The sequence below is a fragment of the Aptenodytes patagonicus genome, chromosome 2 (genome assembly GCF_965638725.1).
Source record: "Aptenodytes patagonicus chromosome 2, bAptPat1.pri.cur, whole genome shotgun sequence".
Taxonomy (NCBI): domain Eukaryota; kingdom Metazoa; phylum Chordata; class Aves; order Sphenisciformes; family Spheniscidae; genus Aptenodytes; species Aptenodytes patagonicus.
Genome location: NC_134950.1, coordinates 84,015,746 through 84,034,067, shown reverse-complemented (window position 1 = coordinate 84,034,067; position 18,322 = coordinate 84,015,746). Strand labels below are relative to the sequence as shown.

Sequence of the window (18,322 nt, the reverse complement as noted above, 5' to 3'; positions counted from 1 at the left end):
AAATAATTCAGCTGTTTACATGTAACGAGAAGCTTTAAACCAGACTACCTGAAATTGGTTAGCTTTCTCTTTAAATTGAAGCTGCCAGAAATATTTCGCTGTTGACAAAAGAAAAGAGGAGGAAAAAGCCATGATCAAGGAACCCTCTATATGGCATAATCTAAGGCTTTTTGCCTATTACTGGCAACAGCAGCAGGGAGATTCAGCATCTTTAGGAAGTTTAAATGAAAAGATTATAACTCTGTATACACCTTGATATCGATTACAACATCATCACAAGCATCATCACAAAAGACAGCTAAACTTAACTATTCATTTCAGAGGCTGCGGTCTTTTCCACAAATTGAGTACAGTTTTATGCACCCACTAGTGGTTTTGGCATCTGCAGATTAAATATAATTTGAACTCTTACCAGTGCAATAGATGGAATTATCTATATCCCAGAAAAGGTTGCATATAGCAGCTGCAGATATTTCATATCTAACACATGGTATTTTCAGGAAGGTACAAAGAGCAAGACAGATGAAAGCATTTGGAGCCTCAAGTGTTCAGGTCAGAGCATGTTGCAAGAGAGAGATTTGGCAGATATCAAGGATGGAGAAGTTGGTATTTTCTATAGCTTTTTGCTGTGTTGACAGTGCAGCTTTAGTTTCAAAAATTAAGCACATCTCACAGAAAGAGTGGGGAACAGTAGGAAAAATGCTTATTTCTGCTATGGGGATGTGGTTTCTTTTGAAGTTAATGGCAGTCGCTTCCTTATATGGTCTTTGGAAGGGGGGGAAAAAAGTCAAAAGACTGCAACAAAAAGACTATGCTTACATTTGAAATCGAAGGACTTCACCACGATTACCTGATGATACTCTGCCTGGTTTGCTCATTCAGAAAAAGTGGTATTAGAACTGCTGTGTAAGTGGATAGACTGAGATTTGGAGGGTGGGTTGGCGAGGTGTTTCTGGTTGGCCTCATTGCCATGGCCCTGTCAGCACACATCAGCTGTAACCCATAGGAACTAACTACTTTTGAAAACAAGTCGTATTTCATCCTTCATGCTTTTTGACTCTAATATTGTTTTAACAGTTTGCTGGGTGTACCAGATGATTGATGCTGTCACACTGAAGATAAAATTTATCATTCTGTCATTTTTATTCAATATTTTAGAAGCATTTTGGTGCAAGCTGGAATCTGAAGCAACGTTACACATTTTTTCTATGGTTCACCTTAGTTATAAAAATAATCCATCTAATTCTCAGTGATTCATTGGCAGACATTTCCTAAATACGGACCTAGAATGAATTAGTAGGTTAGTTGAACCTGAATATGTCTTGAAATACATGTGCTGTATTTCTTTTTAAATATGCTACAAGGAGATAAATGAATATAGGATCAGAACCTTGTGAAATACATGAAAGGAGAACAGTTATGTTTAGTCATGTGCATATTTGGCCTAGTTTCATAATAAACATAATAGAATAATATCAGCTGTTTACAACAATTACATGGGATGTAGTGAAGAGCTCATTACACTGAAAAAAAGTTTGAGCTCCTGAAATTTCAGCATATAATGTCAGAGTTTTTACCTGTAAAGGTGGCCTGCAGGGACTGTGCTTTGTTCAGTTCAGGGCTGAGGCCTCAAAGTGGCATTTAAATGGTCTTGTATCATCCGTGATTATTAGCAGGTCATAAAATTACTCTAAAAAGGAAAGAAAATTACTTCTGGTATAGCAGAAGTTCCATTATATACTTTAGAAATAGATATTTACCTTATCTTCAAGTCTTCTTGACTTTAATTTACTGTCCATATGAAATTATGAAGTTGCCTGTGTCACAAGTCACAAGTTACTGCTGGTGAACCCAGACAAATAAGGTCCAACTTGGGGTGAAAACAATGAGAGCTGAATTTGCTTGTTCCTTCAGAAACCGGCTGCAGAAGACTGGTTTTGGTACACTTCCACATGTGCTACATTATTTGCTCTTTCTGTGTTTCAACAGGCCTTGAATAGGGGCATTGCTGCTGTCAAGGAAGATGCTGTGGAAATGCTGGCCAGCTATGGGCTGGCATACTCCCTGATGAAGTTCTTCACGGGTCCGATGAGTGACTTCAAAAATGTAGGTCTGGTGTTTGTGAACAGCAAGCGAGACAGGACCAAAGCAGTTTTGTGCATGGTTGTGGCTGGCGCTGTAGCTGCTGTATTTCATACCTTAATAGGTAAGGTCACTTCACGTCTAATTAATATGTCTTTTAATTCGCTTTCTTTGCCTGTTCTTCAAACTGATTAATATGTAGGCTTAAGATTTCATTTATAAGTGCAACAGGAGTTGCAAAAGAGATTAAATCTCTTGGACTGATATCATGCCCATCCATGCAATTTTTATGACTTTTTAAACAGGTTGTTAAGTGGCAGATTCCACCCCCAGGGCTCTCCTGCCTGGCAGCAAAACATGCTGCTGATCTCTTTCAGTCAGGTGTGTGAGCAAAACTTTGGCAAGGTTGATAGGTTGCATGAAGCTGATAGCTCAGTCTTACTGTTAGGTAGTGATGATCAACTAGCAGTATCTGCCCGAATGGGTTTAGCAGGACTTCAAGGTGTGCTTGGTAGGGCTGCTTGTCAGAACTTGGTGGCATTGTCGGTGTACTCCCTCTGTACCTATCCCTTTGCACTTACCTCACAGTACAAAACTCTAAGCAAGTAGGTGCCAGCATCCTCATTAAAATATCAGGTATTACTCTCTACTAGTGCTAGTCATCATCCACTTCTGTTGAATAATTAATCTGTAAGAGAAGTAGTTACTAAGAGCACTTTATGCCAAACTGAGACCAGCTCCCTGAGTGTACTGTGAAACAAAGAAAATACACAACCAGATATGAACTGAACATAAAAAGTAAGGCAGCCACAGAATTTGCCAGTTTCTGAGAGCCTGGAGAAATGGGATATCAACCCAAGCATCAGCCACAGCAATAAAAAGCCATGTGACCTGGAAGACTTTAACTTCATCCTCTCCAAGAACTGCACCAGATTCTCTGCACCTTCTGGCTCATCCTACAGAGCCAAAACCTCTGGACCTCAGCAACGAGGAACAGGAGATGCTGGAGGAAGAAGCAGAGAGTGCATTGCATTCAACAGGTAAAATCCTAAAAGCTGGGAGCTCTAAGGGTTGGGAGGAGGGAGGTAATGCAACAGCCTATGGAGGCATGTGTTGGTTGACAGGCAATAGGGTTGAGTTGGATGACCAGCAGTAGGGGATCATTCCATCACAGAAAGATGGGAAATGTGAGTGTGATGGCAATATCCAGAATTGCTGTGAAATTACAGAGTGGCCTGGAAGTGAGGCACCATTCATTATCAGGCTATTAGTATCTCAAGAGCACCACGTGCTGCTAGTCAGCTTATGGAATGGAATGGAGTAGAACAGAATTACAATAGAATAGAATAGAATAGAATAGAATAGAATAGGAGTAGACTACTTCAGTTCCTGCCCATGTAGGTACCAGAGCCATCTGGTAAATAGGAATGCCCCCTGCTCTTATCCTTTAACAGGCTACCAGCTATATTCACCAGCTTTATGTGCTTCCCAAGCACTCCAGTTTGTTTGACCATCATGTTTCTTATTCTACCACTGATAAAACAGCCCTGTGCTGTTTACCTTTACTCCATGTTACGGTCATAATAAATGCTTACAGTAACGGCTCACTAGCCATGGCAACTCTGTGCCAGGGGTAAGCTGTTGCTAATTTTATAAGCTGACTCCATGCATTCAAGTTAATTTAATACACTGGTATTGATTGTTCACTCCCTCAATATGTTTACAGTTGAGGCTGCTGTATTGAGTCAGTATGGGCTCAACTTTGGGCCATTTGTACGTTTGGCTCTCATATTTCTTTGCTTGGAACGTTTCTTCAGCCCCCAGAGCTGCTCTTCTAGTTGCTCACTTGTTTTCCTGCCAGTGCTGGTCAAAGTTTTTGGCTTTGCCAGCTGGATAAAGAAATATTTTCTAGTCATCCAACATTTTATTTTAAGCTACAATAGATATTAAGAAAAAGTATAATCATCAAATTTCCAGGTGAAAGATATAGCTGGATTTTTCCATGTGGGACTTCTTATTGAAGGGAGGTGTTTGGGGCAACTGCTGGAAAACATGCCAGATAAGTTTCTTGCCTTTGCCTGGAAGTAGAGCCCTGCTGAGTTCAGAACCTCTGAAATGCCCTCTCTGCAGATACTGGGAAAAAAAGAAAAAGGAAGGCTGTACTCACCATGCTGTAAAGTCCTGAATTAAAGGGCTTCACAGATATTGCAGACTGCAAAATATTTTTTAGTATTTTAACTTGTCTATGCCTGAAAATATGCAAAGGCCACAGCAGAGACTGGCAGACTGCCCGAGAGAATGGAGTTAGTCAGATTCTAGCACCAATTGCCTGGGTGATGTTGCCAAGTTTTATGTTCCAAGTTTCCTTTGAACCTGTTTCAAATTCTGATTATTCTTCTCTGACCCACAGATGCACAACCTGCCTACCAGGAGGAAGAGAAGGAGTCCAGTGACAGATAGGCAGCCTCCTAGGACCTGCAACTACTCCCCAGCAGCTGCAAGCCTATCACAGGCTACCTACAGGAGACACAAATACAGGTTACCGATGCTCAGCAGATGAAAAAGAGAAACAAACAGCGCTCAGGGGACTGAATTTCTTCTACATGCCATGTATATGGGGCTAAGGAAGACGACATGACTGTCTGCCGTGGACTGTCGAAGCCCAGGAAGGAACAGGGAACAAAAAGCCCAATGAAATAAGGAGGAGTACCAAAAGTCAGAAGGGAGAAAACAAGTGGTGGTAGAAACACAGTGACCACAGTGAATCACCACATTTCCAACTGTGATAGAGACTATTTGCAGTCTGCACACACAGCTCCTCACAAACAGCAGCCTCTAGTTATTTAAAATATCAAAACAGACCATTTCACCCACCTGACTCATGCTTCATTGCTTCAGCACCAGCTCCCCGCTACTGCTGCCCCACCAGGGCTAACGCAGTCCTCTGTGGGAGTGACTGGCTGAGCCAAACCACTTGAACTCACAGTTGCAAGCTCTGGGTCCCTCAGTCATCACCCCACCACATTCCCATGAATGTCTGCAAAGTCCTCACCAACAGTTCCTATCACTCCCCTGTACAGGTAGCAGTAAGAACCAAGAAACAAGTTGACCTTGACCAAAGGGATTTGAAACCATATTCTCATCCCACTTATAATGCTGCTGCAAACCTTGGTCGGTACAGTATTCCTGGATTTGCTGTTTCAGTTGCAATCTGGAAATAGAAGATAATGTGCTGCCTTCCTTCCTTTGTGCTATTTTGGGGGCAGCTACTCCCGCCAGTTAGGGCTTCCTGGTGGGAAGTTCACTAAGTAGCGAGGGTCTAAAGTGCCTCGTTATTTCAGAGATTGGCTTTTGGTGGGAATATTGGGCTGTAAGAGAAGGGATTCAAGATGCCAAGCCTGTCTGTGCATATTTTTGACATCTTACTAAATTGCCAGCTTGACAGAGGAGAGAAATCATTTATATAACATTATGCTAATGTAATGCATTTCATGGTGTTGCTGGTAAGCCCGCCATACTAAGTGGGTCCTTTTAACACCAGTGTCATGGAAGACATGCACATTTTCTTTGGCAATAAAACAGCATTGTTCAGCTTTTCGCTAGTTTACTGAGAAGTAGTATGCTGAGAAAGTTTATTTCCTTTTGCATATTAATATTACTTTCCACAGCTCTCTGAGGTTCTGGAAATGACAAGGCAGAAGTTACTTTGGGGAAACATCCTGTTTGCTTAAGTAGACATCCTTAACTGGTGCCCACTACACCTGATTAAAAACTACATGATGGATCGTTTGTCATCACCAGGAAAAAAAGGTTGGAACTTTAGTAACCAGGCAAACCTATAGCAGACAGGATGGTCAAAACATGCGAGTGATTTGTTTTGTACCAATTTATTACTGACAGGCTAGCGGGCATGGGCCACTCCCTGCACAGATTGCACAGGGGAAAACTTTAGCAGTTGCTAGTAATTCCACTGATTCTTTTGAACTTCCCACATGCATGGTCACTGCATGTACATGAAAGATCTGCATAAGAAGCGAGACATAGATGTAATCCCACCATTTCCAGTGTAACACTACTGGAATTTTCTAGAGAATAGGAGTTACAGAGTGGCTTTTGACAACCTGAGCTATTTTTCACAGTCAGTCTTGTTCCCACATGCCCGCTGTACAGGCTCGTACTAAACATTTTGCCCTGGAAAAAGACGATAGCACAGGAACACAAATCAGAATATAATCCAGGCTTGCTTTTTTTTTCTTCATTCTAAAAGATGATAAGATGTTATTCATTAAAAATTTGTCCTACTTCAGCATCTTCAGATGGCCATTGCTAAAGTAGTAACATGCTTCCCCATGCCCCAAGTCTTCTCCCACAACAGGGGCAGTTTTTTATCAGCAAGGTATTCAGGTCAAAGGAAGAAGGAAGAAAGCCTATGACCAAAGCATTTGTGGATTTTAGGATAGCAATGATTGGTTTTTAGTTAAAACAGGCTAATTTTGAGACTTACGAGATGCTGGCCTACGTAAAGATATTTCAGAGACCAACGGTCATTGATAGATTTGGGAAAATCAACTAATGCAATTTTGGAACTAGAGCTGAGCACAGAAAAATATGATTGCAGTAATCAGTCTGCATTGAGATGCTCCTAAGCTGCTTTTTTTAAAATTTATTTATTACTATGAGCAAAAAAATTACAAAGCCTAAAACACTCTGATCATCTGGGCTTTCACAAGGGGAACACAGGCTTTTGCTTCTGCTTTAAGTCAAGCTAGTCAAAGACATAAAGAAATCTATGTACCCTGTGCCATCTCCAAAGGAAGATTTGCCATTCAATTTTTTTTTTTTTTCTCAAATTGGCATTTTCTTCTCTGCCCAAATCACTTAGCTGAACAAACTCCTGACCGGCACCAGTTTTGGCCATGTGAGCCATCTTTCTGACAAGCAGCAGAATAGATTTTTACTTCTCAAGCCTCCAAGTTCATTTTTAAAACTGGCAGCAAAGTATGAAAATGGAATGCATCTAAAAAGAACACACTTTAACCCAAAAACATTTTTGCATTTTTTTTTCCTCCAGTAAAGCTAATACTGACATATGTAGCTCTGTGTCTGGAAGTAAATGGTATCACTTCCTATGAGGGTTTCTTTTTGTTTTCTTTATGATGTAAGTATAACATGCTGGGTAGTAGACAGCTCCAAAATGACTACGGTACAGCTCTTTGTTTGAGATTGCTGGCATCATTAAGAACGTGTTCAGTTGTTTTAAGAATGTCTGAAGTTTATGTGGTAGCAATGGGCTTGTTAGAGAAATTGGTGTAGGGAAGAGGAGATCCAATTAGGTATGCAGTTTTCAGAGTCATTTCTTAAGCTTCTGGGTCTTAAAGCTCAACTGGAAAAGCAAAAAGCAAGAATTCCTGCTTAAATTCTGTAGCAAAACTAATCCATAGACATATCAAAATAAACGAGGTATTAGAGGAGAGCAAACAGGCAGCTTGTCTTGGAGTTGGACTTCTCTGTTTTGGTTGAAATGATGCAAGGAATGGGAAGAGCCATCTGCTTTAGATTCATGTAATACTCTTCAGCTCTGTTGTCTGTGTTATTAATTTTGTACGATGCTTCATAATAAGTTTGTAAAGTTGGCCAAGGTTAAGTTCTAATTGCATCAGCAATTGCTTTATTCACAGCTCAGAGACACATGCTTGTATACTTGTCAGTAAATCTCAGCTTGCTGAGTCCTTCTTTCTGAAGATGGAAACACTCATGGACATCAGCAAAAGTGATTGTGTGCTTTCACTGACATGTGGAATAGCTATTTTAAAACTAGCTTTTAAGCTTAGCCATTGTGATTTTAAAATCAAAATCACATTAAAAAGTTCAGTTAGACTTTTTTTTTTTGAATGGGGGAGAGAAAAAAGAATCTTAAAGCTTACAGAGCACAGTGCTGATATCCTTAGAAATCGTAAAAATGTGGTGCTGTGGGCTCTGGTGGTATAAGTCCCTTGAGATTGCCCTGCCAATAAACTACAACTCTGTGAGGAACTGTCTGTTCCTAGAAGTGAAAGTAGTTCAGCCTCTGACCCCTCTGATTCTGTGAATTCTTCTGTGATAGTAAACTTAAAAATTTTAAAAAAATTGAACATCTCAATGGCTTTTAGAGCCGAAGAAGTTACTTATCACTCACTTTCTAAACACTTTAAAAGTCTCATTTAAAGCAGGCAAAGCTGAGCAGGTGAAGTGCATGGAGAGCACAGAGGGTGACTTTTGCAGCGTGCTGTCTTCCCAGCACTGCACTGCTGGTGGAGGCCCCTCCACAGAAGCAGGTTCCTCAGCACCTGGACTTTGATTCTGTCAGTCCCCATGTGGGGAATAAGGCTGGTGTGTTTCCTGCAGCATTGTTTAACTTTTTGTGTGGGAGAAGTGTAAAGCAACTTCAACAGAACCTAAGAGAGAGCTCGATGAATCTGACCCTCACAGGTGGCTTGCCTCATGTGCCTTCCAAACTTCTCCTTCATTCAAATAAGTCAATTCAGAAACATCCATGTACTGCCCTGCTGTAAAAGCGGCTTTCCACAAGGACTTACCATGCAAAAATCCTTGTATAACAGAGAGTTTTCAAAATATTGAGTGAAAATTGGTGAATGGGTATTCATGCAAAAATAAAAAGAGGCTGTACTTGATGTGTGACTGGACTGCAACAAGCACATGAACACTTAAAGAACTAAACTGGCCTGCCTGAACTGAGGAAAGGTTGGAGTCCTGGTTTAAAGTTCTTCCCCAACCCCCTTCAAAAGGAAACAAGGCTGGGAGTGCCTCAGGAGGATGGCTAAGCAACTTGGGGATTACTGGGTGAACTGTGAGACTGCGAGACTAACAGTCGTAGTTCAGATGAAAGACATATAGGTAGGGACCAGCATAGGGAAAGGGAAAGTTTTTAACATCTTAGCATCTTTTGGGCAGTCCTGGTTATCTGGAATGAGGCTCGTGCCTGTTCCCAGTGCTGTCACACCACCTCCTTCTATTTTACCACCTTGTTTACACTGTCTTGTTCGGTCTGAAAAAGTCTTTTTCAGTCCTGTTAACCATCTAACTGCTGTATCCCTAAGCCGTCACAAAACAATGATGACTTAAACTCCACTTTAATTGCTTCGAAACACTGTTTATGAGTTATGAGAGGTAGTTTTAGGCTAAAAAGATTTATTTGGACAACTAGTGTTAGCATTTGTCAATCCGATTATGTGACCTGCATGCATGAAAAGGATAAGCTTCCTGAAATACCCTATATGAAGGTCTGTACAATGATAATAGAGTTGTTATAAATGGAAAATCAGATAGATGTTCACATTTGAAATCATTATCTTAAAAAAGACACAAGTGGAAGAGAACTGAGGTAAGATTCCCCAGGCACAAGTAATTCTGTCATTAGTTGTGTTGGGAGGTTGACTTTACAACCTAAGCATTCTTTTAACTGCTGTTACAAGTGTATGGAGGAAACTAAGTAATAATATGCAGGTCTAGAACACAGTTTATAAAAAGTTAAAAACTATTTGGATTATTTAACTGTGCATATTTGTAAGTCGCCATAGTTCAGAGACTCCAGTCATAGCTCTTTGTTATTCCTGGTCATGTGGAGGACTCTGGGGTTATTAAAACAGCTGGATAACATGGGTACTAACAGAGATGTAAGCAGTTCTTTAGAGAGCTGTGTGGTGAGTCCCTGCTTCTGTGCTGTCTTCAACCCAGCGCCTTGGGAAGAGAGACCTGGCAAGAGGCGTGTTGCCCAACACTAAAAATTCTTATCTTGGGTTGAAACAGGATGGCAAAATAACACTGGTGACCAGAAGTGGCAACCCCCTGATTTCCAGCAGTGCCCTTTTCCGACCTGTGGCTCCTGAGATGCTGGCTCTGGATAAGGAAGGAAACTAAGGCTGGTTGAGGCTGACCAGAGACTGTACAGTGAAGGGCGCAATGCCCTGACAAGTCCCAGCAGAGCTGATCGTTAGGTGGAGTAAGGGAGAAGCATAATGAGTGTGATTTGTTGCATGCCTTTGCAATTCATAGTATCGTTTTACAGCTTTGGGCAGGTTTACAGGTAATATCATGAGAATGCAGTGGCAATAGATGGTTTCAGCATTTATAAGGTACTGCATCCCATGAAATACACAATGCCTGGTGAAAACAGCTTTTCTAACAAAGAGCCTTGAGTTAATGAAAGAGCAATAGATTTTCTGGAGTACCAGTGTGTTCATTTAGCAAACAGATGTGGCACTTACTATACCCATATCCCAACCCAGCCATTTGTTATCCCTCCTCTGCCAAAGGTTACCTGAAAAAGAACCATGAGAGCACTCCTTAGTCATAAACAGCAGCTCGTGAGGCTATAATATCCTGAAGCCCCTGCAGCTGTTTGCTAAGTGGATGCATGTCTGAGCTCCTAGCATCACAGTCTTTCAGGTACTTCTGAGTATCTCACCCAGAGTCCATATGTAACCTTTATTATTCATTCCTATTCTTGTGTCTTTACAGCATATAGCGATTTGGGGTATTACATTATTAATAAGCTGCACCATGTGGATGAATCAGTAGGAAGTAAAACTCGGAGGGCCTTCCTTTATCTTGCTGCCTTCCCTTTTATGGATGCCATGGTGAGTGCCTGATTCAGAACTGAATTTTAATGGGTTTTTTTTTTCTTCAGTGACCTTAGTTCACAAAGTCTGTTACCTGATGGAAAACTGGAGGTGTGCAGAAGGAAGGTGTGTTCTTTGCAAGCAGTAGCTCTGGATATACCTGGACACATCATCTCCTGCTACCTGGAAAAAGCATCTGGGTGGACTTTGAACATCCAGAGGTCATGACAAATGTAAAAAACCTCAGCTGCCTTGTTAGAGTTACTGTATGTGCATGCTGGAAGGCACTGGTCATCTTGTGATGAGCTGCACCGGTTGTCTGTGTATGTCCTCTCATTCCAATTTGTAGTGAAAGAGTTGGATTTGCCATGCATTCCCAGATCGCTTGCAGAGCTCCCAAGGAATAAGCTCAATATTTTCTCAAAGCAAATTTGTTGAAAAGGTATTTCTTACCATCAGTTTTTGCAAGCACAGCTAAGTCCAGTATATCTCAAATGCTTGGGCAAGAGAGCCACACACGGAGTGGACTGCTGCTTCCCAGATCACCAGGCTTACTGCTTGTGGCCTGCACAACATAAAAATATAGCAGCTCTCTTTGATGCCTCTACTTCTGTGTAAAACTGGTAAAGGATAATCTTCTCATGGCATGCCTCCACCACTTTCTCTACCACTTTGTCTGCTTGAATCAGTAGCTGACAATAAAAAGAAGTTGGATCATTAAGTTTTCTTTTCCAGACAGGACTCGGTATAAATCAGTGGGCCAATGAATATTACACTTCAGAGGTGCATCCAGCTGGTGAATGAGAATAAACATTTTTTCCCTCGGATTATTTAGTATGATAATCCATCCTGTGCAGCATCTGTTTTATGAAGAAGGGGCAGTTTCATATTAGATCTGCTCAGAAATTTCTATACAGTCTATAAAATTAATTCTCATTCTCCCTGTCAGCCCTGGCAATAAGGAACTGAATGCAGCAGTGCTTTCTCTGTGTTACTGGCTTAATATTTGCCCAGGTTCACACCAGGTACTGCTGGTGGAAAAAAGTTTTATAAGTTGTTTGTGTACAATGTAACAACCAGAAAACAGCATTCTGGGACCTGAAATCATTCACAAATATCATAATCACTTCCCAAACTCTTCTCTGCCTTTTTTCAGGCATGGACCCATGCTGGGATTCTGCTGAAACACAAGTACAGTTTCCTGGTGGGATGTGCCTCCATCTCAGATGTCATAGCTCAGGTAATGGCTCCTCTTAGCAGTCACTGTTTCCGTTGTGTTACCAACTAGATGCTTTCCTAAGCAGGAACTCTCTTGCACAGAGACTGCCTTCTCTCTCTACCATGAACAACACAACAGAGGAAGTAATCTTGTGTGCTGTTCTCTGGCTGTTTCCCCGTCGTGTGGAGGCTGTTTGCTGACAGTTGTGGTTTAGGCTGGTCTCACTTGACTGGACCAAGTCAGTCCCAAACCAATGTCAGGAGAAGGGAACCAGGATTGTTTGGTCTAGGACCATGTCTTCCAGCACCTCCACAACCCTGTTTCAGAATGGCTGAGAAACAAGTTACATATACATGTGTACATCTGGGAAAAAGAAAAGTCAAGCAAAGAGACCGATGGCTGCTACCAATCCTGAGGCTGACGGAGTGCTTTGAAAGAGACCTTTCTCCCCCCTGTGCATTCTCCCCCACGCTTCACACAGTTGCACTGGAATCCTGAGTGGGGCTTGTAGGTGGGGAAGTGAAGGCTTGTTTCTCCAGTTCACCTGTCAGTTTTGCACATGCTGTCTAATCCAGTGAAATACAGTAGTGTAAGCCATCTTCTGAGTGCCAGTATGGCACTGTTCTTGTTACTGGTCCAAAAGGTGAAGGCTCAGAACTGCAGCAGAAGGGATCTGTGGTGACAGCCCCTGGGTGATGCAGAGAAGATCAAACGTTGTTTGAACTTTAATTTGTGAGGGAGGTGTTAACTATCCTGTTGCTTTGTATTAGACACACTTAAAAAACAACATTCATACACATTGCTGATGGCCAGTGTTGTAGCATTTGAGAACCAATAAACAGCCCTCTTTTTAAAGCATATATGAAAATATTACGAAATGGAGAGTCCCAGCACCTGTAAACCAGTTGCCATACTGCCCCATTACCAGCTGAATGGTGTAATGACTGGGTAAGAAAGAGGATAATAACAGTGCAACATCAAAGGAAATACAAAGTCAACAGCACTTAGTTCAATTTTACATAGCATTTTCCTCCCACTAAATACGAGCAAACCATAAACCAGGTTGAACCATTCAGTCAGCTGCTATTCTATGTTTGGCAGGTCTGCCCCTCTACAGTACTGCACTAAATCCCTGAAGATAATACCAGTTACTGTAAATGACCTTAACCCTCAGGATCTGCTCTTGTTCCGATGTGACCTACAAAGTTTGCTGACCCTAGATGCATGTGAGGTCATACACAGCTAAATACGGAAACAAATTCTTATTTTGGCCATGGTACACATGCCCTTTCCACAATGGTTGACGAGTGGGGTGCCAGGGTTGTGAAGAATAAGACACCTGTCATCTTCTCTCAACAAAATACTGTACAGAGCAAGAGCAAATCCAGAAGACAGAAAGTTGTGACTCTCCATACCCCAGAACTCTCTACACCTACATCTGCTTCCTACACAAGCAATAGGTGTGCAGGCAGTAGCTAATTCTCCTTGGGTAGCTTCACATACACACTTTTTGTGACTGACTTTGCTTCTGTTTACTGAAAAACAATTCTTTTGTAGGGTTCAAAAGAGCAGTTTTGCAAACCCTCATTAACGGTGTGGCCTGCCTAATAAACATCTGCACAGTGTGATTTTTCTTAAGTATTTCTTGAGCTTTAGCAATGAAGGAGAGAACCTGCCACTGAACAATGTGTTTTGTATTTCTTGTAACTCACTTGAATGCCAGCATGTCCCAGCAGGGTTGTCCTTGATTCTGCTGTTCGCAGCACCAAACACGGTTGGCTTTCCAGTTGTGCCCCCCATCCAGAGACATTTGGAATTTAACAGGCACGCCATCAGCTCTATACTTAACGAAGAGAATAATATATTAATCAATTCCTTTGCATTTTCTGGATTGAGCATTTAATCTTACGAGACTGAGTTATGAGCTGTTCATTAGCCCAAAAGTTTCCATTTCATTTACATCATTGTGGCACTCAGATAGCTGAAGAGAGAATGATGAAATACTGAAATTTCACTCAAAAAAGTAGACAATTAGGATGACATAAGACTTCCTGCTTCTAAATGCCGAAGTGAATACATTAAAACATCTGGCTTTTTAATTGCCACTGCCCTCCCTCCCCACAAAAAAAAAAAAAGTAGGGCTTAGAAGCTGACCCTAAAAGCATGTCTCCAGCCTCAGTGTATATCAGAATAGCACATTCTCCTGCGAAGACTGACAGTCAGCCGCATGCTTGCTGCCAGACCTTGCCAGACTTTCATGCTAACCTTCTCCTATTTATGGCTCCTAGTCTGACGCCTGCCCATACCTTCAAGTACTGTTTAATAGAGTTTCTGTATGATGTTAACTCTTGTTCTTCTCATTTGTATGACCGAATGCAGGGCGGGGATCCTGAGTAACGTTTCAAATGCCACAAGCTCGAAGTCAGATAGATACTGTAGTCACACATGGTTGTTGGTTCAGATGGACTAGCTTGGAGTCAGACAGGAGATATGTTGGCCCTAAAGAAACACACGGACAGATTACTAATAATTTATTTGTTTGCCGTGCAGGTTGTTTTTGTAGCCATTTTGCTTCACAGTCATTTGGAGTGCAGGGAGCCTCTCTTGATCCCAATCTTGTCCTTATACATGGGAGCGCTTGTCCGATGTACCACGTTATGCCTCGGATACTATAGGAACATACATGATGTCATTCCTGACAGAAGTGGGCCTGAAATGGGGGTATGTCTTAATACTTTGCGCTTTTTCAAATCCAATATTTTAAACTTGCTTTTTGTGTTATAATACTGTATTAAACCACTGTGCATGAAGGGCCTCCTCTCTCCGTCCTGCAGGAAAAAACATTTTCACTTAAAGAGGTGTGGTAGAAACTATTCCAGCAGCAGTGCACATGAGGCAATGCTTCCCGTGGTATGGATGTGCTGTCTACTGAGCACCTCTGTACTGAGCTCTGTACTGAGCTGTAAGACAGCACAGCATGAACTAAGTGGACACCTTATTTCACAGGGAAAAGATCTCAAAATTCCTCTTTTTCTTCCAATGTCATATTGGTTTTCAGATATCTTTGTCTGGTAGCCAGAACAAATTATGCAGATAGATACCTTATGCATTTATTGAAATCCATGACACAGCTTCTTCTGAATCAGTATTACTGACATGAGTGAAAATATTTTAGGCTCTTCATATTGAGAACTATTGAAATGCATGTACCAAACTGACAATGGGTGGGAAAAGCAAAAATCCTTTCTCTGTGCTTTTGGTTCAGTTCTGCATGTTTTTTTCCAAACCCACTTACTTTTTTAATTTTTTCCTATGTGTTGCAGGGAGAGGCTACAATAAGGAAGATGCTGAGTTTCTGGTGGCCTTTGGCATTAATTTTGGCAACTCAGCGAATAAGTAGGCCCATTGTCAACCTTTTTGTCTCCCGGGACCTAGGTGGCAGTTCTGCAGCCACAGAGGTAAGAAAGTCAGTGCTCTCCATTACTGCAAACGATTATTTACACGGAGTTACCTCTGCGTTTCTCTTCTCAGCCATGCTGACAAGAAAAAACTGTCTTAAGTACATTTCTGTTCAGTGTTCTCTTTATCCTTGAAAAGAAGACTGCTTGGACTCTTACCATGAGCGTTTCTGCCAGGCGTAGTGGAACCTCACCCTCAACAAGACCAGTAGAATTTTTTCACTGAACAGTTCCTGTGTCCCAGGTTTTCATGCTCTACGTAGAGGTACATATGCTCTGGAGCATTCAGGTCCCAGAGATTTTAGGACAGTCGTCAGTAGTCCCATGTTCCACTGTTTCCTATCATGTATATTTATGGCTGTACAAACTGATGTGAAACTACTGTTAGCGGTCAGTGCATCACACAGAATAGGGTAGAGGTATAAGGAAGCACATAAAAAAAAATCTATCTCCTGGCTGGGATATGAAATGCACCCTGTTTCTCCTGAGGAGTTTCAGATTACTCCAGTAGTCTCCTACAGCTGATGGGAGCTGGACTTCTGATTGTAATGCAGAGCCTTCACCAATGCTCACCCCATGAGTTGACCTGTTCTCTTAAGGAGTCTGGGGGACCTTTGCTGCCAGTTTCGGTGGGAAGATGTCTAGATCCACGTAGTCATTAGCACATCTCCCATGTTTTCTGAATAGGAAGAACAAAGCTGTAAGATACTAAATGGAAAGGAAAATTCAAACAGCTGATGCCTAACAAACGTTCTCTCAGCACTGCTAATTTGTCATACGTGATACTGTGTATTTCACTCACTCAGGAGTTGCCAGTGACTGCAAATAAACAGCTGTGGACAGAGAATTTAGGAAACGTAACGCTTTTACATGTGTAAATCGGGGATCAGTCTATGCATTAATAGCGGTCAGTACAAGGGGAGCCAGAGCGGGTTAGCAGAGATCAGTTTTGCATTTCTTGGTGACTTGATTTTAGATGCATCACATTTCATGGCTAGCCAATTGCTTTTTGTTGCTATTAGGATGACTCCAAATACATGTCATAGCTGGTGGTTTGCTGGCCTTTTTACGCTAACGGTAATGGTCACATTTCAACTTCCTCTGATTTCTGAAATAATTGCCTCTGAAAAGGGAGGTGCTGGCAACACAGATAACATCAGTGTCTAGAGCATCAGTATACACAGGAGTTTTATAGGTCCCCTGTTGAATAATATCAGCAACTGCCAGTGTGGGCAGGCCTGTGAAGGGCTAGGCTGTAGCACGTTCATGAGGAGAGCAAGTCCACTGGCGTTGGCCAACTCCCATTGCTTGTTTGGACTGCCAGCACAGTTACGGTGATTGGGGTACCTTTTTTGGTGTTGGCTTTGATGGGGGACTTTTTCACCTGTCAAATACAGGTTCTAGACATTTAGGAAAGCTTTCATGCACTTATTTTGGGATTCCACCAATTGAGGAAAAATACTGGAAGAAAAATCACTGCTAAAAACGTCAATAATTTAATCCAAGTGGAATCTAGCATACAAAATGTGGTAGTGAAATACTGTTTTCTTTAACAGTTACTGTGTCTTTGCAGTCTTTTTGGACTTCATCATGAAAATAAGCAAAATATCTTTCATATTCCTTATTTGATTTCACCTAGTTAGGTTTCATACGGATGGAAATTCTGCTGAAAATACAATAATGAGGGGGTGTTTGCAATTAAAAAGGGTACTGTCTTAAAATTCCAATTTGTTTTATTTGAACCAGTTACTTTTTCAAGGTACATGAAGCATTATTAAAGCTATTATTAGCAGGGAAGAATCTATCCCACTCTCTTCCTCTCTGTGGATATCACTACTTTCCCCCCCTCTTTTTAAACAGCACAGGGAACAAATTAGCTTGCTATGTGGTCCTGTGTTTGTATAGATCTTTTAACCAAGCAAGGACAGCAATTACATTTATAATGGGAAAATGGGCTCAGATAACCAAGAAAATGTACGTCGACAGTTTAGGAGTGAAACAGAGACAGCAGGAGTTAAAAAAAGTCTTTCTTAACGCTACCACTGCCAGATGTAAAATGAATCTGAATTTAGGCGGATTGTAACAAATCTGAACCTGCAGACAAAAGGCAGTCAAACACTTTGATTTCTGGAATTAAGAGAGTCAGGCAGTTCTCAGAACAGATGCACACTTCGGCTCTGAGGACTAGAAAATTTGGGGTGACAGTAGATTTCCAAGCAGCTGCAGGAAGAGCTCCCTAAACACCCTTCCTACATGAAAGACATGAAGTACATGTATTTGGACTTTTTCTTCAGAAATCAGAAACATCAGCAAAATCTTTCATACATTAATATGTAGGGGGGTGTATGTCTTTGACGTACCTCTTGGGCTGTGGTTGTGAAAGTGCAAAAGGGCCTAGTTTTAAATTGCAGGCAGCGAGTTGTTTCTCATGATAAAAACGGTCATCTGGAATTATTTTTGTCTGGTTTTAGTTGATGAGCACCAAAGTGGGGAGAGGGGGTTTTTTTGTCTCGTAAGTGCCTCCTGCCGCAGAGCAGTCAGTCTGATGTCAAAAGGCAGTCAGCCACCGTTACCTACTGTTTTGTAGTCTGTCTGTCTTACTTAAAACTGTTTTACTTACGAATAACCAAGTAAAATGTATATAAATTAAAATTATGAAATATGATCCAAAGCTACTGTGAGCTGTAAGGCATTCTGCTACTCAGGTATCTGTAGGTAAAATAACTTAGGAGCAACGTTTGAGAGAGGTATTCGGCTGGCTGAGGGTCACACACCAGCTCAAGTTAACTATTATCCCAAAGTATCAGAGTGATGGTGAAACAACAAAGCTGAATAATGTAGCTTCATGGCATAAAAGATTTTGTAAACTTAAAATGCTGGGCAAAATGATGGCCACTCTGACAGTCTTCCTGAAACAAAGAGCTTCCAGTTACCTGCCTGGTTTC

The 18,322-nt window shown here is 41.5% G+C and overlaps 1 protein-coding gene across 2 annotated transcripts in view; it reads left to right on the top strand.

Annotated features, from left to right (window-relative positions):
- Window positions 1–18,322, top strand: part of ANKH (ANKH inorganic pyrophosphate transport regulator) — a 110,273-nt gene that overhangs the window by 56,710 nt on the left and 35,241 nt on the right. Inside the window, exons 2-6 of one of the 2 annotated variants that reach the window (XM_076330361.1) lie at window positions 1,990–2,206; window positions 10,600–10,718; window positions 11,857–11,940; window positions 14,470–14,640; window positions 15,243–15,377. In XM_076330361.1, coding sequence (XP_076186476.1) covers window positions 1,990–2,206; window positions 10,600–10,718; window positions 11,857–11,940; window positions 14,470–14,640; window positions 15,243–15,377 — 726 coding nt within the window. Of the gene's footprint in view, window positions 1–1,989; window positions 2,207–5,754; window positions 5,893–10,599; window positions 10,719–11,856; window positions 11,941–14,469; window positions 14,641–15,242; window positions 15,378–18,322 lie in introns of those variants that run through there. The other variant, XM_076330362.1, reaches the window with a different exon arrangement.